The sequence below is a fragment of the Pseudophryne corroboree genome, chromosome 7, assembly GCF_028390025.1.
Source record: "Pseudophryne corroboree isolate aPseCor3 chromosome 7, aPseCor3.hap2, whole genome shotgun sequence".
Lineage (NCBI taxonomy): Eukaryota > Metazoa > Chordata > Amphibia > Anura > Myobatrachidae > Pseudophryne > Pseudophryne corroboree.
In genome coordinates this window covers 333,730,135-333,756,817 of record NC_086450.1, presented here as the reverse complement: position 1 = coordinate 333,756,817, position 26,683 = coordinate 333,730,135, and the positions used below count along the sequence as shown (strand labels likewise).

Sequence of the window (26,683 nt, the reverse complement as noted above, 5' to 3'; positions counted from 1 at the left end):
CAGCGTCAAACTAATCCTGGCGCCTACTGATCCCTAAGGCCTAGCGCTGGAGCACCTGTGGGGGCGGCGCGTCAGCTACTGTTTGGTAGTCTCCTCCCAAACAGTGCGGCTGTGTCCGTATTCCCCTTCTAAGCGGAACCGATGCCTTACCTTCTCCCCGTGCTCCGGCCACAGCCTGGTAACGTCTGCTGGACCTGCTAGTTACATCCGACACAGACGCCTGTCGAGACAGCACTGTTGGAGCGACTCTTTCCAATATGCGTGTAAGATGCTGTTAGGAAAGATCACTCAGAAAACATAGTAAGACTATAAAAATAAATCAAATAAAGCTTAGGGCTGCCAAAAAACAGCAGCCCTGTGACCATGGCCCAGCTCCTGCCGCACCAAACAAAAAACTGATTTGACTGAGTCGGTGGGCGGGATTATATGGACGAGCCCGTTGCATCCTGGGAGGCCAGAAAGCTTGTGATCGTTTGGTGCCAATCCGCTGTCGCTCCATCCTATCCCAATGTTATCCTGTGGATAACCTGTGGACCCTGCCGGAGAAAAAGAGTGATAAAGCAAAGCACCAGCCAATCAGCTTCCCTACTGCCATGCTACAGGATGTGTTTGAAAAATGACAGTTAGGAGCTGGTTGGTTGGTATTCTCTGACGGAGATGATCCGACAGTTCACTATTCAATCAGCTGCCAAATCCGACTGGTTTTGGCCGTTACCGAGAATGGCTTTTTTAAAGTCGGATTGACATCGTCGGAAACTAGGCTAAAAGCTGTCGGATTTGGCCGCTAAATCTGACAAAATACGTGGGTCCGCAAGTAATCCACCAATCCACGTGTTTTCCGACAAGTCAGAATTGCCGACCCATTGAATAGGTCGAATTACGATTCATTCTAAAAAAGTCGGAAACTGCCGCCTTTCCAGCAAGACGGCAGTTCGGACTATAATTGAATACACCCCAGAGCGTCTTAATGAAAACTTAAACTTGTCTTGTTGGTTTTTATAAAAATGTATTTTGTCATGCCATACTTGTCAATTTGTATATCAGTGTTCCAGAGAAACTTATACATTTTGATTTAATAATGTTTATTTACATTGTTAGCAATTGTTATTTTTACTGACACTTTATAGAACATTGTCAGTTTTTCCATCTGCATTTATTTAATTGGTTGTTCTATTACATGTTTTGTATTTTCATAGTTTACCTGTCACCCTTAATTCAAAATGAATATATGTTTTCCTATGCTATCATTTCTATCTCTTAACAACTGCAAAACACTATTTATAATCTTCAGCAATTGCTATGATACTGCAGCCATTTGGTCACTTCTAAGATATTCCTTGTCACATATCAGCTTCTTTGTACTGCTATTGAACGATCTTTACTTGGCTGTGATTGGGCCATGTAATCACATGGTTTTCAACATGATTGTTAGGTTTATATATAGGCCTTGTATGTCTGACAGTAGCGGTGTCTGTGCTTTCGGCTGTTCAGTGATTTGAGGGTGGTATTTATGTCCTTGTACAGAGGGCAGCCCTTGAGAAAGGTGCTGTATGAAATGCAGAAACAGCCGTTGGGATTGGATTTAGGTGACAATGTCCATAACAATTTATGATGCTCTACAATGTGAATAAATATATGTGGTCTTATGTAATTCAGGGCAACACTTGCCTTCCCTCTGAGATTGGTGATAAGGACTTCACTGAATGTAAAATATCTGCCACCTCCTTCTCAGTATCCGATCCATCACAGTGAGCTAGACAAGTGGCTCCACTTCCTAAAGAAAACAAGATTGATTATGTATACTGTGCTAAGTACAAGCAAAAATGAAAACATTACAAGAATCACACCCCTCCATGGATTAGGCTATATAGTAATGGTGTAAAATTTGTTAAAATAGAAAATAATGAATCACTTTTCCTGATCTAAAATGTGATCTACACTTCTGAACATTGAAACATTTACTAACATTACATTTAAGTACATGATTTAAAAACATTACAAAACAAGAACTCGCTTTCCTGGAACAGGAAAGATAATAACAATTTCTCAGTAAAAGGGATATCGTGACACAGTATTTACCGACTTTATTAGTAAACTGCTCTGTTAAGGAGAGATTTAACAAACAACCGTTGGTTTATCAAGAAATAGAAAACAGCTGTCAATAGCCAAAGGGAGGGATACAATTAGCTCCGTTTTCTTTGCCTAGCCTAGCTGAAAAAAAGGAGATTTATGGTAAGACTTACCATTGTTAAATCTCTTTCTGCGAGGTACACTGGTTTCCACAGGGAATAACATCAGGGTGTAGAGTTGGATCTTGATCCGAGGCACCAACAGGCTAAAGCTTTGACTGTTCCAGGCACTGGAGCTCAGTTTTGTTAACCAGTCCAATGCAGTAGCAGGCAAGAGAGACGGTAGATGTTAGTCACATAGACCCACATTCTCACAACAGGAGAAGGGACTAGCGGCTAATGCCACACAAACCCAAAGAAGCTAAGTGCGTCAGGGTGGGCGCCCTGTGGAAACCAGTGTACCTCGCAGAAAGCGATTTATCAATGGTAAGTCTTACCATAAAATTCCTTTTCTGCAGCAGGGTACACTGGTATTCCACAGGAAATAACATCGGGGATGTCCTAAAGCAGTTCCTCATGGGAGGGGACACACTGTAGCGGGCACAAGAGCCCGGCGTCCAAAGGAAGCATCCTAGGTGGCGGAAGTATCAAAGGCATAGAACCTGATGAACGTGTTCACTGTGGACCACGCAGCCACCTTGCACAATTGTTCAACGGACGCGCCACGGCGGGCCGCCCAAGAAGGTCCAACAGACCAAGTAGAATGGGCCTTGATAGCAGCAGGAGCTGGGAGTCCAGCCTGCGCATAAGCTTGTGCAATCACCATTCTAATCCATCTGGCCAAGGTCTGCTTATTCGCAGGCCAGCCACGTTTGTGAAAACCAAAAAGTACAAAAAGAGAATCTGATCTCCTGATAGAGGCGGTTCTTTCTACATAAATATATACATATATACGGACAGCCCGTACCACATCCAAACACCACTCTTTGGAGGACAAACCAGGAGAAATAATGGCCAGAACCACAATCTCGTGGTTAAGGTGGAAAGATGGCACCACCTTAGGTAGATAACTGCCCGGTCACGGTGAAAATCAGAAAGGGTGGACGACAGGACAAAGCGCCTAAGTTTGATATCCTCCTAGCAGAGGCAATAGCCAACAGAAAAATGACCTTAAGCGTAAGGCATTTAAGGTCCACAGACTCAAGAGGTTCAAACGCAGACTCCTGAATGGCATTAAGAACAACAGACATGGAGCCACAGGAGGGACATAGGGAGGCTGAATCCGTAGTACGCACTGAGTGAATTTATGAACGTCAGGAATAGATACAATTTTTCGCTGAAACCACACAGTGAACCTTGAGGGAGGCCAGTCATAAATCCAGGCCTTGTTGCAAAAAAGCCAGAAGTCTGGAAGTACTAAACTTGTATGCATCGTAATTCTTAGCAGCACACCAGGTGAAGTAAGAATTCCAGACCCTATAATAATTCCATGCAGAAGCCGGTTTGCGGGCCTTCAACATAGTTTGAATAACCGCCTCCGAAAATCCTTTGGCCCTCAGGAGTGAAGCTACAAGAGCCACGCCGTCAAAGCCAGGCTGGCCAGGTCCTGGTAAACACAAGGGCCCTGAACGAGGAGGTCTGGGCGTTGAGGAAGTAGAAGAGGACGCTCGATTGAGAGACCCTGCAGGTCTGAGAACCAATGCCATCTGGGCACGCTGGAGCGACTAGAAGCAGTATTCCTCCTTCTTGCTTGAACTACCTTTGTACCCTGGGCAGGAGTGACACTGGAGGGAACAGGTATGGCAGTCGAAAGTTCCACGGAATTGCCAGTGCGTCCATGAACGCTGCTTGAGGATCCCTTGTCCTTGTTCCAAAGACCGGAAACCTTGTGATTGTGTCAAGACGCCATCAGGTATACATCTGGTAACCCCACTTGTCTGTAAGGAGATGGAAGACCTACGTATGAAGACTCCAATCCCCGGCGTGTATGTCCTGATGACTCAGGAAGTCCGCTTTCCAGTTGAGGACCCCCAAAATTAACACTACTGATAGCAGATGGCGTACCACACATCGAAGAATTTTTGACACTTCCATCATTGCCATGCTGCTTCGAGTGCCGCCCCGATGATTTATGTACTTGAACAGGCCTCTGTGCGAAAGGCAGGGCCAGTGTCAATGCATTGAACACTGTCCGCAATTCCAGAATGTTTATCGGGAGGAGGGATTCCTCCCTGGTCCACCGACCCTGGAGAGAGTGTTGCTCCAACACAGCACCCCCAACCCCGCAGACTGGCATCCGTCATCAGGAGGACCCAGTTGGAGATCCAGAAGGGACGACCCCTGGTCAATTGTGGTCCTGTAGTCACCAACTCAGTGACAGACAAACCTCCGGAGTCAAGGAGATCATTTGAGACCTGATCCGGTGAGGCAGGCTGTCCCACTTGGAAAGGAGTAACCTCTGCGGAGGGCGGGAATGAAATGGAGCGTACTCTAGCATGTCGAAAGCAGACACCATGAGGCCAAGTACTTGCATCGCCGAGTGCATCGCCACTCTCTGGCGAGAGAGGAAGCATCTGATTCTGTCCTGAAGTTTCAGGACCTTGTCTGGAGACAAGAACAAATGTTGGTTGTGTGTGTGCAGTAATGCCCCCAGGTGCACCATGCTCTGAGCAGGGACCAGTGAGGATTTCATCCAGTTGATGAGCCACCTGTGGGCTTGTAGGAAATGGGCAGTCAGTCCCAGATGACGGAGGAGGACCTCTGGGGAGTTTGCAGGATCAACAATTTGTCCAGATACAGCAGGATCCTGATACCCTGACGGCGGAGAAGGGCTGTCATGATCGCCACGACCTTGGTGAAGATCCGAGGAGCCGTGGTCAGTCCGAAAGCCAAGGCTTGGAACTGATAATGAAGGTTGCCAAAAGCAAACCGCAGATATTGCTGATGCAACATGGCAATAGGTATGTGTAGGTAAGCATCCTGTATATCCAAGGATACCATATAGTCCTTGGCTTACAAAGCCAGTACAATAGAGTGCAGAGTTTCCATACGGAATTTGGACACCCTCACAACTTTGTTCAAAGATTTGAGGTTGAGTATAGGCAGTGAGGATCCATTCGGCTTCTGAACTAGAAACAGCATTGAATAGTATCCCCTGCCTCTCTGAGACAGAGGCACCGGCACTATCACTCTTGTATCCAGGAGGGATTGGACAACCAAATGTAGTTTGTGCTTTTAACAGATCCGAAGGGATAACCATTGAGCAAAACTGGTGAGGGGGACGTCTCTTGAAAAAGAGATTGCGTACCCGTGTGAGACCACTTCCTGCATCAGGTGTCCGAAGTGGTCTTTAGCCATACCTGGGCGGACTGCAGAAGTCGGCCTACCACCCTGGGGTCCTCCAGAGGGAGGCCCGCCCCGTCATGCAGCAGACTTGGAAGCAGGCTGACGGGCAGCCCAAGAACGTTTAGGTTTGGGCTTAGAGGACTTGGAAGTGCGAGCCTGTCTCAAATACGCCTGACCCTTTGCTTTACCTGGAGGTCGAAAGGAATGAAAAGTGGTACTCTTAGCCTTCAGAACCGAACGATTAGTACTTGGGAGAAACGCAATCTTGGCCGACGCCAAGTCGGTCACAATCTTGTACAGATCCTCTCCAAATAGTATATCTCCCTTAAAAGGGAGTACCTCCAAGGTCTTCTTAGAGTCCAGGTCCACCGACCAGGACCGTAACCACAGAATCCGGCGAGCCAGGATAGACGCAGTAGGTGCCTTGGCCGCCATAATGCCTGCATCAGAGGCCGCCTCCTAAATATAGTGTGAGGCTGTGGTAATATAGGACAGATATTGTCTGGCAGTGTCAGAAAAATTCAGGCGGTAGCTCTTGCTCAATTGCTTGAACCCATGCTTCAATGCCTTTTCCAGCCCAAGAGGCTGCCATAGTGGGTCTATGAACAGCACCTGTAAGAGTGTAAATAGACTTCACGCAACCCTCCACACACTTATCCGTCGGTTCCTTCAAAGAGGTGACAGGCAGAGGAGATGACACCAAAAGACGGGCTACATGCGAGTTCACTGGTGGTGGGGTTTCCCACTTGTTACTCAACTCCGCAGAGATAGGATAACGAGTTAGCATCTTTTTAGACAGGGGAAATTTCTTTCCTGGAGAAAACCAGGAGTCCTGACGTATGTCAATTAAATGGTCAGAATGTGGTAAAACTAATTTAGTAACCTGCAGACGTTTGAACTTATCAGGTTTCTTAGACATATCAGGAGGGTCAATCTCATCATCAATCTGAAGAATCAGCTTGATAGCCTCCACTAGGTCAGGAACATCAACCTATGTTGCAGAATCTTCATCAGAAGCAGCAGTATCAGCATCTGATGGATCAGTATATTCCCAATCTGAAACTGAAGAATCATCCGAAATATTAGTGGATTGTGAGGAAGAAATGGCCCGCTTAGATGACCCTTTGGTCCTGTAGGGCGAGGGTTAGGTTTTTGTTTAACCAAGGACTGATTTAATTGCTGTTACTGGTTTGACAGAGTATCCGCCCATGATGGATTAACTACAGGGACAATATGTGGCTGTAATGGCACAGGAGGTCCCACAGGGGGCGCAAGTCTTGTTACAAGCGTAGTCAGCATATTTGAAAATGTAGTCCAAGGTGGATCTGCCACGGGTGCTGCGGGCTGACTAGGGGGTGCAGAACACCCAGTACCTGAACACTCAGCAGAAATAATTTCATCGGATAAATCCGTGGCGCCAGCACTGTATGATGCAGGAGCGTCTGCGGATTTCCCGCCCTGTATAGCAGACATTATTGGGAATGTAGCCTTAGGGCGTATCAGTACAATATAGCCAGACAAACACAATACCTGACAAAAAAATCCTAAGATATGTGACCGCAGTTGCAGAGCACAAACAGAGGATTTAGGTGGTATGAGGTGACGGAAACAAACAGTGAAAAATACAAAACAGTATATCCTGTGGAACACTATATGGTATATGAGACCCTGACGCACTTAGACCCCCAGGGCACAGAATATAGTGATAGCAAGCAATATGTGTGATACACAGAATAGAAACCACACAGCAGCTATAGGCACACACAGTCACAGGTACAATGCAGAAATTATTACATATAAAAAATAAAAAAACTGCACTGGACTAGTAATACTACATATAGAAATGTATGTATACAGATATAACAATGCACAGTAAACACTGGATGTATATCACAGAATACTTGTACTAAATATTCATATAGCAGTACACTTGTTCTTAAGTATTCTACATGTCGTTTAGACAGCGTTAGTTAAGTGTCCTGTAAATGCACAGCGCTGATGAGACAGGCGGCTTTACAGAGAGACAGTGCCCAGCAGTCCCAGGATCAGCGCAGCTCTGTGAAATGACACCCAAACGCTGACGGGGAGTGAGGGAGAGAGAGAGATGCAGCTCCAGGGCGGGAACACCTGCTGTAGATGGCACCTGGAGCTGGGGGACGCGCTACAGGTCAGCGCCTTATACCCTCTGCTGGACTTCACCACTGGGTACTTTGAAGCCTACCATAAACGGACTTTAGTAAATCCGACCTGTGCTCCCTGCCCTGGTGGATATAGTGGGGTCCCTACACGGCCATAGTGTCCACGCCAGCGGCGCGGTCCGTCTCCTGGGACCGCGACCGGATCGCGATATCGGCTGGTCCCACCTGGGGGACCCTCTTACCTCCTCCCTGAAGCGCGGCCATGCGATCCAGGAGAGCAGCAGCGGTGATGTATGCCTGATGACCGGAGCGCCTCTGCTGCAAGTACCCGGCAACCAGGTCGCGAGTGTATGCAGTGCCGCTGGGGGAGGTGATGGATCCGCAGCACAGAATGTCAGCATGACATACATAGCATCTAGTGCCTGTGCTGTGGCCCTTGTAGTCTTCTATCTTCTTATAAAGCTCTTATTAGGGCTGCCTCGCGCAGCCCCCCGTTAGTGACCTGCACTGTAAGCACCAACTTACAGACTAAGCTCCAGTGCCTGGAGGCGGGGCTATAGAGGAGGCGGTGCAGTGCATCCTGGGAACAGTCAAAGCTTTAACCTGTTTGTGCCTCGGATCAAGATCCAACTCTACACCCCAATGTTATTCCCTGTGGAATACCAGTGTACCCCGCTGCAGAAACTGAGCTTTTCGCTATTTTTAGGGCAAACGAGTGTTCGTCCTATGCAGTAGCAGGGCCGGATTTTCGCCTAGGCAAAAAATGTGTCAGGGACGGAAAACATGTGGATTGTCAAATCCACGTGTTTTCCGTTGAAAATGCAGGCCTTTTTCGACAATGCTTTTTCACTTAAAAAAAAAAAGGTGAAAAGGCATTGGTGAAAATGCCTTCAAAATATACAAAAACTGCCCTAATTGAATACTCAGTGGGTCAAATTCATTAGCTCCGGAATGATCAGCGCTACCTGCATACCCCCCATAGTGTACAAAAAAAAAGAAAAAAAAAAGAGAAATTTCAAGATAATATATAGATTTCGCAGTAGTTACTTTCCAACAGAAATGAAGTCAAAAGCCAGGCGTACATGCTTAGTTAGGTTAAAAGTGCCTAAACAGCAGTCACGGATATATAAACTTCTTTGTATTGGCTAAGGCAGTGGCGTCACTGGTGTCGGTGGCACCCAGTGCGCCAAACAGCCCCCATGCATGCACCGAAAATAGGATTTTTGTACTTACCAGGTAAATTCTTTTCTTTGAATCCATAGGGGGCACTGGAGTACTCTTGGGATATGGACGGCTTTAGCAAGAACAGGGCACTGAATATTTAAATTTAGAACTCTCCTCCCCTCCATATCCCAGAGTACCTCAGTGTTTTTTACTGAGCCGAACAGGAGCTATAGAGAGGTTGACAATGGAGAATTACATATAACATAACGGACAACAATAAAGTTGACACATAACGTTACTGACAACTAAACAGTTGACACCATAACTGATAGAACTTGAAACTTTGAACCAGTCGGGGAGAATGTGTTACCATAAGATCCCCTGAACTTACCACAAACCAGGTAAAACTGCTCTGGGTGGGCGTCCAGTGCCCCCTATGGGTTCAAAGAAAAGGATTTACCTGGTAAGTACCAAAATCCTATTTTCTTTTTCATCCACTAGGGGTCACTGGAGTACTCTTGGGACGTACCAAAGCTTCCCCCGTGGACGGGAGAGCTGTTTGGCACCTGTAACACTAGGCGGCCAAAGCTAGATGCTGATGCCGCAAACGTATCAAACTTGTAAAAGCGCACAAACGTGTGCACTGATGACCATGTAGCCGCAAAGCTGCGTCGTAGAAGCCCCACGACCAGCTGCCCATGAAGTTCCCACAGAACGTGTGGAATGAGCGGTTACTGATGTAGGCGGCTGTAACCTAGCATGAAGGTAAGCCTGACGTATGGTCAGTTTAATCCATCTGGATAAGGTCTGCTTAGAAGCTGGCCAACCCATCTTGGCAGTATCATAGAGAACAAACAACGTATCCGTCTTACGAACTGTAGACGTTCGGGATACATAAACACGTAGTGCGCGTACCACATCCAAAGTTCCAGAATCTTCTGTTAACACAGGAACTACTATTGGTTGATTGATGTGAAAAGATGACACTACCTTTGGCAAGAAAGCGGGATTCGTCCGAAGTTCCGCTCTGTCATCATGAAACACCAAATACGGTGGCTTGCATGACAAGGCATCCAAATCTGAAACACGCCTTGCCGAAGCTAAGGCTAGGAGAAAAATTGTTTTCCAAGTGAGAAACTTAATATCCAATTAAGGGTTCAAAATATGAAGACTGTAAGAAATCTAAAACCAGATTCAAGTCCCATGGCGCTGTAGGTGGAATGAATGGAGGCTGTACTCTGAGGACACCTTGCAGAAAGGTGTGTACAGACGGCAATAGAGCCAATCGTCTTTGAAAGTAAATTGACAAAGCAGAGACCTGCACCTTTAGTGTAGATAAACGCAGTCCTCCATCTAACCCCGTCTGTAGAAATAACAAAAGACGGGATAACTTGAAATATGATGTCGGAAACTTCCGAGCTTCACACCAACCTATATAGGCACGCCAAATTCTGTAATAATGAGCTGCCGTAACTGGCTTCCTAGCTCGTAACATGGTTGGTATAACCGATTCTGGAATGCCCTCTCTTCTTAAGAGGGCGGTCTCAACAGCCACCCCGTCAAACGCAGCCGAGCTAAATCGGGGTAAAGGAGCGGACCCTGTTGTAACAGGTCTGGACGTAGTGGAAGCGGGCAAGGATCGTCTGCGAGTAGTCCGCGGAGATCCAAGAACCAAGCTCTCCGAGGCCAATGAGGCGCCACTAGTATGACTGTGGCAGACTCTCTTTTGATCCATTTTAGCAACAGAGGGAGCAGCGGAAACGGTGGAAACAGATACACGAGGCTGTACGGCCACGCGATTGTGAGAGCATCCACTGCCACTGCCTTTGGATCTCGTGTTCTGGACACATACTGGGGCGTTTGGTGATTGTGGTGAGATGCCAACAGGTCCACTTGAGGGTAACCCCACCTCTGGACCAACATGTGAAACACTTCTGGATTTAATGCCCATTCTCCTGGATGAAAATTCCGACGGCTGAGATAATCCGCCTCCCAGTTGTCCACTCCCGGAATGAAAACTGCCGACAATATCACTTGGTGATGCTCGGCCCAATTGAGGATTCGAGCTACTTCCCGCATTGCCATGCGGCGTCTCGTTCCTCCTTGTTTGTTGATGTACGCGACCGCCGTCGCGTTGTCTGACTGCACCTGGACAGTCTGAGACCGAAGCATGTGCACTGCTTGTCGTAGCGCATTGTAAATTGCCCGGAGTTCCAGGACATTTATAGACAGCAATCTTTCGTGATCCGCCCAGAGACCCTGGAGCTGACAATTTTGAACTACAGCTCCCCAACCTCTGAGACTCGCGTCCATCGTTAGAATTATCCAATTCCAGGTGCCGAACCGTTTCCCTGCGGTTAGATTGTGTACTTTGAGCCACCAGAGTAGATACACCCTGGCACCCTGTAGTGAATCTGCAGATGCGAACCCGACCACTGTGCGAGAACATCCAGTTGAAAAGGACGTGAGTGAAATCTTCCGAACTGAAGCGCTTCGAAAGCCGCCACCATTGTGCCTAAGAGGCGAATGCACAAATGTACCGAGACTGTGCGTGGCTTGAGCACTAATTGTACTAGATGACGAATAATCTGTACTTTCTGTTCTGGTAGGTAAATTCTTTGATTTACCGTATCAAGAATCATACCTAGGAATTGAAGTCGTTGAGACGGAATTAGATGTGATTTCTTGAAGTTGACAATCCAACCGTGCTGAACTAGTACATTGTACGTTAGCAACGCATGTTGGAGGAGCATCTGTTGAGACAGAGCTTTGATGAGCAGATCATCCAAGTACGGAACTATTATCACTCCCAGGGATCTGAGATGAGCTATCATCACAGACATCACTTTGGTGAATACCTGAGGCGCTGACGAGAGGCCAAACGGTAGAGCCTGAAACTGGTAATGGTTCTGCCGTATCGCAAAATGCAAGAACCTCTGATGAGGTGGTCAAATCGGAATGTGTAAGTACGCATCCTTGAGATCTAGCGCAATCATGAATTCCTGTGGCTCTAAACCTGCAATTTCTGATCGCAAAGATTCCATCTTGAATATGTAGTAAGTGACGTACTGATTGAGACCCTTTAAGTTCAATATTGGCCTGACGGAGCCATCCGGCTTTGGTACCACAACAGACTGGAATAATAACCCTGACCTTGTTGGTGTACAGGGACCGGAATTAAAACTGCTGAATCCAGCAGGGACTGAATGGCAATTTGCAGAACCGCCCTCTTGTCGTCCGACAGAGGCAGTCCTGTCTTAAAAAACCGCAGTGGCAGGAGACAGTCGAACTCTATTTTGTAACCTTTTAACACTAAATTGCGGATCCACCCATCTGTGGTTGTCTGGAGCCACGCGAAATGGAACGTCTGAAGGCGTGCCCCCACAATTGGAGATCCGAGATGGGCTGGGAGCCCGTCATGCCACTGGCTTGTCAGTGACCTTAGCATCCTGACGACTGGTGTTGGTTTGTTGGAAACCACGTCCTCGACCTCGTCTACCAGGCATGGCTGTTCCTCTACCATGGCCTCGAAAGGGCTGAGGTCTAAAGGATTTGAACGCCGGGCCAGAGTACTTCCGTCTAGGTACCGTTGGAGGCAATGGTAGGAAAACAGACTTTCCTCCCGTGGCCTCAGAAATCCATTTGTCCAATTCAGGACCGAACAACTTCTCGTCACTGTAAGGTAACGCCTCTATACCTCTTTTGACCTCTGCCTCCGCTTGCCAAGAACGCAGCCAGAGTGCTCGTCGTACTGTAACTAGCGACGATGAAATGCGAGAAGTGAGCTGACAGACGTCAGTAGAAGCTGTACATAGATACTCAGCAGCTTCACAGATTTGATCAGCGAGAAGTATAAGGTGATCGTCATGTAGGGCAGACTTGAGTTCTGTTATCCATACCATTAGCGCCTTAGTTACCCAAATGCCAACCAACCCAGGTCTAAGCAACACTCCTGCTGCTATATACATGGACTTTAGCATAGCTTCTATTTTACGGTCTGAAGGGTCTTTAAGCGTAGTAGCAGTTGGTACTGGTATGGTTAATTTCTTTGTAAGTTTTGACACAGACGAATCCATCAATGGCGGATTCTCCCATGTAGATGTCACAGACTCTGGAAACGGGTAACTAGACTTAAATCTGCGAGGTATAGAAAACCGTTTATCCGGATTCTTTCGTGTTTCCACTAACATCTTATTGAGAGATTCCGAAACAGGAAAACACATTGGAGATCTCTGTCGTTTAGTAAAGACGACTTCATCATTTGTCAGAGGCTCCTCAGTTTCTGTAAACTTCAGAGACTGACGCACCGCTCTGATGAGATTATCAATGCCTGGGCTGTCAAAATCTTCAGTATTTGACTGCTGGTCCACTTCGCCCTCCTCACCCTCATCTTGTGCAGTGAGGTCTGGCATAGAATCGTTAGTATGCAACATAGCAGAAACTGGTAAATCATAAGACAAATTAAATGTATCCCTTCTACCCCAAATGGACTTGGACTTTTGGCAAGGATGAGAGCCCTCCGGTAGGTCTGGCGGTCTCACCCTAGACTCAGATCTTGCCGCTTCCCGCTCTTGTCGAGCGGCGGCCAATTCTGATTGCAATCCAGCCATGACATCTGTTAGCATAGCCCATGGAGGGTCCGGCAATGAAACCGGCTTTGAAACCGGAGCGGAAAATAAGATTTTACTTACCGATAAATCTATTTCTCGGAGTCCGTAGTGGATGCTGGGGTTCCTGAAAGGACCATGGGGAATAGCGGCTCCGCAGGAGACAGGGCACAAAAAGTAAAGCTTTTCCAGATCAGGTGGTGTGCACTGGCTCCTCCCCCTATGACCCTCCTCCAGACTCCAGTTAGGTACTGTGCCCGGACGAGCGTACACAATAAGGGAGGATTTTGAATCCCGGGTAAGACTCATACCAGCCACACCAATCACACCGTACAACTTGTGATCTAAACCCAGTTAACAGTATGATAACAGCGGAGCCTCTGAAAGATGGCTTCCTTCAACAATAACCCGAATTAGTTAACAATAACTATGTACAATTATTGCAGATAATCCGCACTTGGGATGGGCGCCCAGCATCCACTACGGACTCCGAGAAATAGATTTATCGGTAAGTAAAATCTTATTTTCTCTATCGTCCTAGTGGATGCTGGGGTTCCTGAAAGGACCATGGGGATTATACCAAAGCTCCCAAACGGGCGGGAGAGTGCGGATGACTCTGCAGCACCGAATGAGAGAACTCCAGGTCCTCCTTAGCCAGAGTATCAAATTTGTAAAATTTTACAAACGTGTTCTCCCCTGACCACGTAGCTGCTCGGCAAAGTTGTAATGCCGAGACCCCTCGGGCAGCCGCCCAAGATGAGCCCACCTTCCTTGTGGAGTGGGCCTTTACAGATTTAGGCTGTGGCAGGCCTGCCACAGAATGTGCAAGTTGGATTGTGCTACAGATCCAACGAGCAATCGTCTGCTTAGACGCAGGAGCACCCATCTTGTTGGGTGCATACAATATAAACAACGAGTCAGATTTTCTGACTCCAGCTGTCCTTGCAATATATATTTTTAATGCTCTGACAACGTCCAGTAACTTGGAGTCCTCCAAGTCACTTGTAGCCGCAGGCACTACAATAGGCTGGTTCAGATGAAATGCTGACACCACCTTAGGGAGAAAATGCGGACGAGTCCGCAGTTCTGCCCTGTCCGAATGGAAAATCAGATATGGGCTTTTGTAAGATAAAGCTGCCAGTTCTGACACTCTCCTGGCCGAAGCCAGGGCTAGAAGCATGGTCACTTTCCATGTGAGATATTTCAAATCCACCTTCTTTAGTGGTTCAAACCAATGAGATTTTAGAAAGTCCAAAACCACATTGAGATCCCACGGTGCCACTGGAGGCACCACAGGAGGCTGTATATGTAGCACTCCCTTAACAAAGGTCTGGACTTCAGGGACTGAAGCCAATTCTTTTTGAAAGAAAATCGACAGGGCCGAAATTTGAACCTTAATAGATCCCAATTTGAGACCCATAGACAATCCTGATTGCAGGAAATGTAGGAATCGACCCAGTTGAAATTCCTCCGTCGGAGCACTCCGATCTTCGCACCACGCAACATATTTTCGCCAAATTCGGTGATAATGTTGCACGGTTACTTCCTTCCTTGCTTTAATCAAAGTAGGAATGACTTCTTCCGGCATGCCTTTTTCCTTTAGGATCCGGCGTTCAACCGCCATGCCGTCAAACGCAGCCGCGGTAAGTCTTGAAACAGACAGGGACCCTGCTGAAGCAAGTCCCTCCTTAGAGGTAGAGGCCACGGATCTTCCGTGATCATCTCTTGAAGTTCCGGGTACCAAGTCCTTCTTGGCCAATCCGGAACCACTAGTATCGTTTTGTTGAGGCGAGACGCCATCATGTCCACCATTGGTCTTTCCCAACGGGTTACCAGCAAGTGGAAGACTTCTGGATGAAGTCCCCACTCTCCCGGGTGAAGATCGTGTCTGCTGAGGAAGTCTGCTTCCCAGTTGTCCACTCCCGGGATGAACACTGCTGACAGTGCCATCACATGATTCTCTGCCCAGCGAAGAATCCTTGCAGCTTCTGCCATTGCACTCCTGCTTCTTGTGCCGCCCTGTCTGTTCACATGGGCGACTGCCGTGATGTTGTCCGACTGGATCAACACCGGTTTTCCCTGAAGCAGAGGTTCTGCCTGGCTTAGAGCATTGTATATTGCTCTTAGTTCCAGAATGTTTATGTGAAGAGACGTTTCCAGGCTCGTCCATACTCCCTGGAAGTTTCTTCCTTGTGTGACTGCTCCCCAGCCTCTCAGGCTGGCGTCCGTGGTCACCAGGATCCAATCCTGTATGCCGAATCTGCGGCCCTCCAATAGATGAGCACTCTGCAACCACCACAGAAGAGACACCCTTGTCCTTGGAGACAGGGTTATCCGCAGGTGCATCTGAAGATGCGACCCTGACCATTTGTCCAACAGATCCCTTTGGAAAATTCTTGCGTGGAATCTGCCGAATGGAATTGCTTCGTAAGAAGCCACCATTTTTCCCAGGACTCTTGTGCATTGATGTACAGACACCTTTCCTGGTTTTAGGAGGTTCCTGACAAGCTCGGATAACTCCTTGGCTTTTTCCTCCGGGAGAAAAACCTTTTTCTGAACCGTGTCCAGAATCATCCCTAGGAACAGCAGACGAGTTGTCGGCATTAACTGGGATTTTGGAATATTCAGAATCCACCCGTGCTGTTTTAGCACTTCTTGCGACAGTGCTAATCCCATCTCTAGCTGTTCTCTGGACCTTGCCCTTATTAGGAGATCGTCCAAGTATGGGATAATTAATATGCCTTTTCTTCGAAGAAGAATCATCATCTCGGCCATTACCTTTGTAAAGACCCGAGGTGCCGTGGACAATCCGAACGGCAGCATCTGAAACTGATAGTGACAGTTTTGTACAACGAACCTGAGGTACCCCTGGTGTGAGGGGTAAATTGGAACGTGGAGATACGCATCCTTGATGTCCAAGGATACCATAAAGTCCCCCTCTTCCAGGTTCGCTATCACTGCTCTGAGTGACTCCATCTTGAACTTGAACTTCTTTATGTACAGGTTCAAGGACTTCAGATTTAGAATAGGCCTTACCGAGCCATCCGGCTTCGGTACCACAAAAAGAGTGGAATAATACCCCTTCCCTTGTTGTAGAAGAGGTACCTTGACTATCACCTGCTGAGAGTACAGCTTGTGAATGGCTTCCAAAACCGTCTCCCTTTCGGAGGGGGACGTTGGTAAAGCAGACTTCAGGAAACGGCGAGGTGGATCTGTCTCTAATTCCAACCTGTACCCCTGAGATATTATCTGCAGGATCCAGGGATCTACCTGCGAGTGAGCCCACTGCGCGCTGTAATTTTTGAGACGACCACCCACCGTCCCCGAGTCCGCTTGAGAAGCCCCACCGTCATGCTGAGGCTTTTGTAGAAGCCGGGGAAGGCTTCTGTTCCTGGGAAGGAGCTGCCTGTTGCTGTCTCTTCCCTCGACCTCTGCCTCGTGGCAGATATGAATAGCCCTTTGCTCTCTTATTTTTAAAGGAACGAAAGGGCTGCGGTTGAAAAGTCGGTGCCTTTTTCTGTTGGGGAGTGACTTGAGGTAGAAAGGTGGATTTCCCGGCTGTAGCCGTGGCCACCAAATCTGATAGACCGACTCCAAATAACTCCTCCCCTTTATACGGCAAAACTTCCATATGTCGTTTTGAATCCGCATCGCCTGTCCACTGTCGCGTCCATAAAGCTCTTCTGGCCGAAATGGACCTAGCACTTACCCGTGATGCCAGTGTGCAGATATCCCTCTGTGCATCACGCATATAAAGAAATGCATCCTTTATTTGTTCTAACGACAGTAAAATATTGTCCCTGTCCAGGGTATCAATATTTTCAATCAGGGACTCTGACCAAACTACCCCAGCACTGCACATCCAGGCAGTCGCTATAGCTGGTCGTAGTATAACACCTGCATGTGTGTATATACTTTTTTGGATATTTTCCATCCTCCTATCTGATGGATCTTTAAGTGCGGCCGTCTCAGGAGAGGGTAACGCCACTTGTTTAGATAAGCGTGTTAGCGCCTTGTCCACCCTAGGAGGTGTTTCCCAGCGCTCCCTAACCTCTGGCGGGAAAGGGTATAATGCCAATAATTTCTTTGAAATTATCAGCTTTTTATCAGGGGCAACCCACGCTTCATTACACACGTCATTTAATTCTTCTGATTCAGGAAAAACTATAGGTAGTTTTTTCACACCCCACATAATACCCTGTTTAGTGGTACCTGTAGTATCAGCTAAATGTAACGCCTCCTTCATTGCCAAAATCATATAACGTGTGGCCCTACTGGAAAATACGGTTGATTCGTCACCGTCACCACTGGAGTCAGTGCCTGTGTCTGGGTCTGTGTCGACCGACTGAGGCAAAGGGCGTTTCACAGCCCCTGACGGTGTTTGAGTCGCCTGGACAGGCACTAATTGATTGTCCGGCCGTCTCATGTCGTCAAACGACTGCTTTAGCGTGTTGACACTATCCCGTAGTTCCATAAATAAAGGCATCCATTCTGGTGTCGACTCCCTAGGGGGTGACATCCTCATATTTGGCAATTGCTCCGCCTCCACACCAATATCGTCCTCATACATGTCGACACACACGTACCGACACACAGCAGACACACAGGGAATGCTCCTAACGAAGACAGGACCCACTAGCCCTTTGGGGAGACAGAGGGAGAGTTTGCCAGCACACACCAAAAGCGCTATATATAACAGGGATAGCCTTATAATAAGTGCTCCCTTATAGCTGCTTTATATATATCAAAATATCGCCATAAATTTGCCCCCCCTCTCTGTTTTACCCTGTTTCTGTAGTGCAGTGCAGGGGAGAGACCTGGGAGCCGTCCTGACCAGCGGAGCTGTGAGAGGAAATGGCGCCGTGTGCTGAGGAGATAGGCCCCGCCCCTTTTCCGGCGGGCTCGTCTCCCGCTATTTAGTGAATCCAGGCAGGGGTTAAATATCTCCATATAGCCTCTGGGGGCTATATGTGAGGTATTTTTAGCCTTTATATAGGTTACATTTGCCTCCCAGGGCGCCCCCCCCCAGCGCCCTGCACCCTCAGTGACTGCGTGTGAAGTGTGCTGAGAGGAAAATGGCGCACAGCTGCAGTGCTGTGCGCTACCTTTAGAAGACTGCAGGAGTCTTCAGCCGCCGATTCTGGACCTCTTCTGACTTCAGCATCTGCAAGGGGGCCGGCGGCGCGGCTCCGGTGACCATCCAGGCTGTACCTGTGATCGTCCCTCTGGAGCTGATGTCCAGTAGCCAAGAAGCCAATCCATCCTGCACGCAGGTGAGTTCACTTCTTCTCCCCTCAGTCCCTCGTTGCAGTGATCCTGTTGCCAGCAGGACTCACTGTAAAATAAAAAACCTAAGCTAAACTTTTTCTAAGCAGCTCTTTAGGAGAGCCACCTAGATTGCACCCTTCTCGGCCGGGCACAAAAATCTAACTGGAGTCTGGAGGAGGGTCATAGGGGGAGGAGCCAGTGCACACCACCTGATCTGGAAAAGCTTTACTTTTTGTGCCCTGTCTCCTGCGGAGCCGCTATTCCCCATGGTCCTTTCAGGAACCCCAGCATCCACTAGGACGATAGAGAAATTGTATTCGTAACAGAATTCACAAAACATACTGTACATGTGGTAGATCCATCCGGTAACACATTGTTACAGACCTTGCAGTGAAACTGCTTTTTAGTTTTTGCTGGTGCCTTACTCATTATGCAGACAGACAATACAATACACAAAGACAGACCACTTGCACGACTCAGTAAAATAGTACTAAGGTGTGTGTAATATATATATCTGGCCAACTGCAGTGCACGTGGCCAGTACTAAATGAAATCTGATCCCAAATTCCCACTAACACCCCTGCGCCTCCGGTGGAGTAGAGATGTAGGACAGGAACGTTCTGGAATCACAACAGGAAGAACAGGAAGCATGGTTAAAATGGCCCCCATACCATGCTTACACTTATAATCACAGTACAGGTTATAATTTGTGAAAAACATATATAACCTGGAAATGTGCTGTTTACTAACAAATCCTGTTAATAAAGGCTTAATAGCCTATGCATTCTTATAACCCATGCAGCCTTGTATACTGCTGCTGCTATGGGTACACTTCTCGCCCCCCCCCCCCCCCATGCAGCTGCGCTGCCTGAGAGACTTCCCCCACCCCCCCCCCTCCCCATGCTCTGTGTACCGCTGTCTATTCCAGCGGGGAGCGGGTACACGGAGCCGGGGAACATTACGGTTAGAGGGAGCCGGGGAGCGCGCTCCGTGGAGCGGCGGCTATGGAGTGGAGAAAGTGCGGCCGGCGCAGGCTCTGAGCGGCGGGGCTGAGCGGCTCTGGCATCCGCTTACAAGACCAATCAGCGGCGGCGGGCGGCGCACATAGCGGCGGGCGGCGCACATACAGAACAGTGTCCCCACACAGCGGGCCGGCAGCGTGAGCTGACCGCCCCGTCTCCAAACATACCTGGACGCCTGTGGTGAGGGGCTATGATGGGGCTTCTCTGCAAGCTCCGTCCAGCCTTTCCTGCAGGTAGTCTGCACTTGGATGTGAGGGTGCTCTGCAGTGAGGACCGACACGCCAGTAGCTGCTTGTAGCAGCTTCCACTATCCCAGACCCACGCCTTTTGGAAGGGGGGAAGGGATGTGAATAAAGTTGTAAAAAGAAAAATCAAAAATAAAAATAAAATATTCAAAATAAGTGTGGGAGCTCCACACAAGCCTCGTTAGTGCGGTGAGCACAGAAAAAACACTGAGGTACTCTGGGATATGGAAGGGAGGAGAGTTCTAAATTTAAATATTCAGTGCCCTGTTCTTGCTTAAGCCGTCCATATCCCAAGAGTACTCCAGTGACCCCTAGTGGATGAAAAAGAAAGGGGGTTTGGCCTTGCAGGAAGGGGGCACAGCCTCAATGCACTAGCCCGTTTTCACTACTCCAGGGGTGTGCCCAGCATTCTGAAAGATGCTGTGCTGCTCCCAGAGATTCCCCCTGCACTGTTGCTCCTCAGTGATGGAAGGCGGGCACTGCATGATAAAAGTGTCACACCTAGCTCCCTGTCACTGAGGAGCCTGCATTTTGGGGTCAACTTCTCGGATGGTGACACCTGGTGGTCTGCACCCCCTTAGGGACACCAATGGGCTACAGTCAGTGTTTACGACTCAACCATAAAGAGGCTACCAGTACACAAGAGTGCTGTTCATAGTCCCATACCTGTCAACAACGGATGATTTTTGGGACACAGAGTCCATGGGCTGCAGTTCAGACATAACCCGGAGACATTTTACAGGGTTGGGATGAGGAATAATTTATCAAAGATGTTGCCAAATATGTAAACGGATATCAAGTGGGAAACCACGCATATCTAAAGAGTGCTTTGCGCTATCACACGGCTTCCAGCTCTTCACCCTGATGGACTCTTATTGGAGCCCATCTCCTGGCAAACGAATTCTAGTAAATTTGCTGAAAATATTAAAAATGATCACCTTGCGAATTTGGGCAAAAAATATTTTTCACATCCCCAGTAAAAATGTAGATTAAGATGAATATGCTCCGAAGTGTTGACAGCGAGTTGAAACTTTTGCACACAAGGATTTATCAATAATCATAAAGGAAACTATAAAGGTAGCCGCACTCTGGTGTAACACCAGGATTATTGTGTGGATGCATAAGTAACTGGCTGCACTGGACAACTTGTGGTCTTTCAGCTATCAAGCCAAACAACCGGATTGCTGGCAACTTAATGGTTAGTGTAACTGGTGGAAGAATGGTGGTCTTGCAACTGCATTTTCCACCATGCACCAATAATGACTCTCTCAATTTTAAAGTATCATTACCTATCGTCACGGTCATATTTGGCTCCACGTGCTGCGATATTTGTCAATTGCACAATATGGGAAAGGATATCCCAGTGTATGTGGTCGCTTATGTGAACATATTAAAGGTTACATATCCACTGTTAAAAATACAATATTTGAAAAACATAATTTAGGAAAAGTATACACTTTACTATTGTTACAGAGCATTTCCTCATATCTATTTTAGATAAGTCAAGTATATTTATGATATTTTGATATTACACATAGAGTAAGCTCTGGAAGTTGTCAGTGGGAAACTGGTTAAATAGTTTTGACACACAAAGACTATGGGGGGTATTCAATTGAAGTTGGAAACTGCCGTCTTGTCAGAAAGACGGCAGTTTCTTACTTTTTTAGATCGGATGGGGTTTTGACCTATTCAATCATTTCCGACAAGACGGCAATTACGACTTGTCGGAAAGCACGTGGATTGGCGGATAAGCCGCGGATCCACGTGTTTTGTTGGATTCCGCGGTTTTGGTCCCGTTTCCGACAATGTCAATCTGTCAAAAAGTTGGATTGGCATTGTCGTGAATGGCCAAATCCGACATTGAATACTCAGATGTCGGATCCTTTCCTGTGGAAGACACACCCACCCACAGGTATAGTATAGCATTTGAAACCAGAGCTCTCACTCTCTGAACCTCACACACAAAGCAGTAGGCACAGCTCAGAGACACTTCACTCTCTCAGAAGCATGGAACTCTCATCATCAGAACTTGGAAGTTTTTCCTCATTATGGCCAAGTATTGAATACACATGGCTAGAAAAGGAAATATAATAATGGCATAGAATATCTAAATGTGTGTTTGTGATATACGTTTGTGGATGATGATATAGAATAGATTGTGCTGGTTTGTGTATAGTATTTCTTGTTAATCATGAATACCACCATGAGGTTACTTGATATATATGTGTTTTGTAGCAATGGCATGCTGGGATGTGTGATTACATTGTGATCTGGTCTTGTAATGCCTCATATAACATGGACAGTATGCAATATACTGAGTGGGTTCCTGGAATGTGGAATAATTAATTGGATTGGAATGTGGAAGGTAGAGTTGGTTCCAGGCCTGAATAAGCTGGTACAATGGAGGATGTGTTTGTTCCAATGGTACAGACTGAGATTGATACATAATTACTGGCTACATTATATTGCATAGCAAGCACACAATATGTTCTGGTAATTGAGATACTGTGTTGGTTCTTGGAATATGTAATATACTTGAATACGTATAATTAGTTGGATTGGAATGTGCCTGAATGAGTTAGTTGGTTCGTACAAGATGGCTGCTGGCATCCCTTTTTGAATCATGTGTTGCAGACTTTGGAATCACGGGAGCTTCCCAAAATGGAGTCTAGCTTGTGTCCCATGTGGTTTGCACAAAGGAAACACGTGGCTTGAGCATGTTGCCCCTCCTCCGCACATCCACACTGGCAATTACCCCTCCAGGCATAACTCTGTCCCTCTCTCATTCATACATACTGTACATACACTTCTCACACTGGTCTTTCATACTATTTCTTTCTTATATACTGTAAACTTTTGAAAATATTGTATGGTGATTTACAATGTACAAATAATGTTTTATGAGTATCAATTGTTTATGGAAATTCATTCTTATGTTTTACATTCTATATGACTGGCATGCATTAATTTCATGAATAGAATATTCCTAATGATTTAAAGGTATATTTCTAGGTACAACCCTTTGCATGTATGTTATTAAAAGGTACATAATTATTGATTATTATAAATAACCAAATAGTTAAAATTATACATTTGCTTCAAAAATATGAAATACAGGTTGAGTATCCCATATCCAAATATTCCGAAATACGGAATATTCCGAAATACGGATTTTTTGAGTGAGAGTGAGATAGTGAAATCTTTGTTTTCTGATGGCTCAATGCACACCAACTTTGTTTAATACACAAAGTTATTAAAAATATTGTATTAAATGACCTTCAGGCTGTGTATATAAGGTGTATGTGAAACATAAATGAATTGTGTGAATGTACACACACTTTTTTTAGTGCACAAAGTTATTAAAAATATTGGCTAAAATGACCTTCAGGCTGTGTGTATAAGGTGTATATGAAACATAAATGCATTCTGTGCTTAGACTTGGGTCCCTTCACCATGATATCTCATTATGGTATGCAATTATTCCAAAATACGGAAAAATCCGATATCCAAAATACCTCTGGTCCCAAGCATTTTTGATAAGGGATACTCAACCTGTATAGTAATATAAGCAATAGGAAAGGAGGAAAAAGAAACTCCCTTTATCAACTATACATTTTAAATCCCTCACCATGCCTATATATATATTATATGTTATTTTTTTTTATATATATATATATATATATATATATATATATATATATATATAACACTGAGCAATTATGACAAGACCCTGGTACATTCCCTCTTATATACTTGGGATGACTGCTTGCATAGTCTGTACTGTACCTGTGTGTCTGAGCACTAGAATGTGACAGGTAGTTGCATCTTCTGACCCAAGAAGTGAAATTGAACCTGGTTAAAAAGGAAAAAACACCAAATTAGACATATTAGTATTTAACAAAATAATTTCCGCAATGCTAGAAGTGCTCAAATGCCAGGCAGTAAATAGCTCTAGCCAGGGCCACCCTGATAACCTGGCAGATGAGGCATTTGTCTGGGGCCCTCTAATATTGGTGATTATCAGTAGACTACTTCTGCAGCGTTTGATCACTGTGGTTTATATAAGTACAAGTGGAAGCATCAACATTATTAATTGTATTGAATGTATTTGTTATTATAGTGGATTGCATAGGACCGAAGGCACAATAAAAGCTTATAAAAACAAGAGACACCTCATTTTAATTAAAGTCATCTCTCAAACAGTAGAGGAAAATAGATGACAGAAAAGAAATGGGTCATTATCCTTATGTCATTGATATTCACAACAGTTACTCAGATCTACAGCCCCAACATTAAGCCTTAAGTCCAAATAGTTACAATTGTAGCCCAAAGGTAAAGACTAAATCAAGTTTTAAAGATGGCTAATTTTGCCACTCCTGCATTTGCCTATTTACTCCCCATTCCCACCCGACCCCCAAATGCTGTCTTTGTGTCTCTCATTTGTGCTTAATTCCTCGGTTCGACCGCCATCACAATTCACTTGCTACATGTATGCACCGCGGCTCAGACACATGCGCTGTAAAACAACATCTATTAATTTGTGTGCAATAACCACTTTGCGACCGCATCTAAGTAAGCCCAATGCCTTTTCTAACCCATCATTAATTTATATATGTTGTACTAATAGGATGGGTGCGGGATACCAACAGTCAAGAAGCCAGCGGTCAGACTACAGTCATATTTTAGTAAATCTGCTAACCCTTCTCCTTACCTTCTGACCATTGGGAAGCCAACTACATCCCCTTCTAATATATATATATACACATTAAAGAACAGCACAAGATGCAGCTCCAAGAGGTAGCAGTATAAAAAATACCAAGTTTACTGTCAAGATCATAATAAAAATAAGATTTTACTCACCGATAAATCTATTTCTCGTAGACCGTAGTGGATGCTGGGACTCCGTAAGGACCATGGGGAATAGCGGCTCCGCAGGAGACAGGGCACAAGAATAAAAGCTTTAGGATCAGGTGGTGTGCACTGGCTCCTCCCCCTATGAGCCTCCTCCAAGCCTCAGTTAGGATACTGTGCCCGGACGAGCGTACATAATAAGGAAGGATATTGAATCCCGGGTAAGACTCATACCAGCCACACCAATCACACCGTACAACTCGTGATCTGAACCCAGTTAACAGTATGATAAACGAAAGGAGCCTCTGAAAAGATGGCTCACAACAATAATAACCCGAATTTTGTAACAATAACTATATACAAGTATTGCAGACAATCCGCACTTGGGATGGGCGCCCAGCATCCACTACGGACTACGAGAAATAGATTTATCGGTGAGTAAAATCTTATTTTCTCTGACGTCCTAGTGGATGCTGGGACTCCGTAAAAACCATGGGGATTATACCAAAGCTCCCAAACGGGCGGGAGAGTGCGGATGACTCTGCAGCACCGAATGAGAGAACTCCAGGTCCTCCTCAGCCAGGGTATCAAATTTGTAGAATTTAGCAAACGTGTTTGCCCCTGACCAAGTAGCTGCTCGGCAAAGTTGTAAAGCCGAGACCCCTCGGGCAGCCGCCCAAGATGAGCCCACTTTCCTTGTGGAATGGGCTTTTACAGATTTTGGCTGTGGCAGGCCTGCCACAGAATGTGCAAGCTGAATTGTACTACAAATCCAACGAGCAATCGTCTGCTTAGAAGCAGGAGCACCCAGCTTGTTGGGTGCATACAGGATAAACAGCGAGTCAGATTTTCTGACTCCAGCCGTCCTGGAAACATATATTTTCAGGGCCCTGACAACGTCAAGCAACTTGGAGTCCTCCAAGTCCCTAGTAGCCGCAGGTACCACAATAGGTTGGTTCATGTGAAATGCAGAAACCACCTTAGGGAGAAATTGAGGACGAGTCCTCAATTCTGCCCTGTCAGAATGAAAAATTAAGTAAGGGCTTTTATATGATAAAGCCGCCAATTCTGACACACGCCTGGCTGAAGCCAGGGCTAACAGCATCGACACCTTCCATGTGAGATATTTTAAGTCCACAGTGGTGAGTGGTTCAAACCAATGTGACTTTAGGAAACTCAAAACAACATTGAGATCCCAAGGTGCCACTGGAGGCACAAAAGGAGGCTGTATATGCAGTACCCCTTTTACAAATGTCTGAACTTCAGGCACGGAAGCCAGTTCTTTCTGGAAGAAAATCGACAGGGCCGAAATTTGAACCTTAATGGACCCTAATTTTAGGCCCATAGACACTCCTGTTTGCAGGAAATGGAGGAAACGACCCAGTTGAAATTCCTCTGTAGGGGCCTTCTTGGCCTCACACCACGCAACATATTTTCGCCAAATGCGGTGATAATGTTTTGCGGTTACATCCTTCCTGGCTTTGATCAGGGTAGGGATGACTTCATCTGGAATGCCTTTTTTCCTTCAGGATCCAGCGTTCAACCGCCATGCCGTCAAACGCAGCCGCGGTAAGTCTTGGAACAGACAAGGCCCCTGCTGGAGCAGGTCCTTTCTTAGAGGTAGAGGCCACGGGTCTTCCGTGAGCATCTCTTGAAGTTCCGGGTACCAAGTCCTTCTTGGCCAATCCGGAACCACGAGTATAGTTCTTACTCCTCTCCTTCTTATGATTCTCAGTACTTTTGGTATGAGAGGCAGAGGAGGGATCACATACACTGACTGGTACACCCACGGTGTTACCAGAGCGTCCACCGCTATTGCCTGAGGGTCCCTTGACCTGGCGCAATACCTGTCTAGTTTTTTGTTTAGACGGGACGCCAACATGAACACTGCTGACAGTGCTATCACATGATTTTCCGCCCAGCGAAGAATCCTTGCAGCTTCTGCCATTGCCCTCCTGCTTCTCGTGTCGCCCT

At 46.5% G+C, this 26,683-nt stretch overlaps 1 protein-coding gene across 2 annotated transcripts in view; it reads right to left on the bottom strand.

The window, feature by feature from the left end:
- NTAN1 (N-terminal asparagine amidase) overlaps positions 1–26,683 on the bottom strand; it is a 222,802-nt gene that overhangs the window by 117,796 nt on the left and 78,323 nt on the right. For both annotated transcript variants that reach the window (XM_063934359.1, XM_063934358.1), the window contains exons 3-4: positions 23,645–23,710; positions 1,669–1,774 (exon numbers count right to left, since the gene is read on the bottom strand). In XM_063934359.1, coding sequence (XP_063790429.1) covers positions 1,669–1,774; positions 23,645–23,710 — 172 coding nt within the window. The remainder of the gene's footprint in view (positions 1–1,668; positions 1,775–23,644; positions 23,711–26,683) is intronic.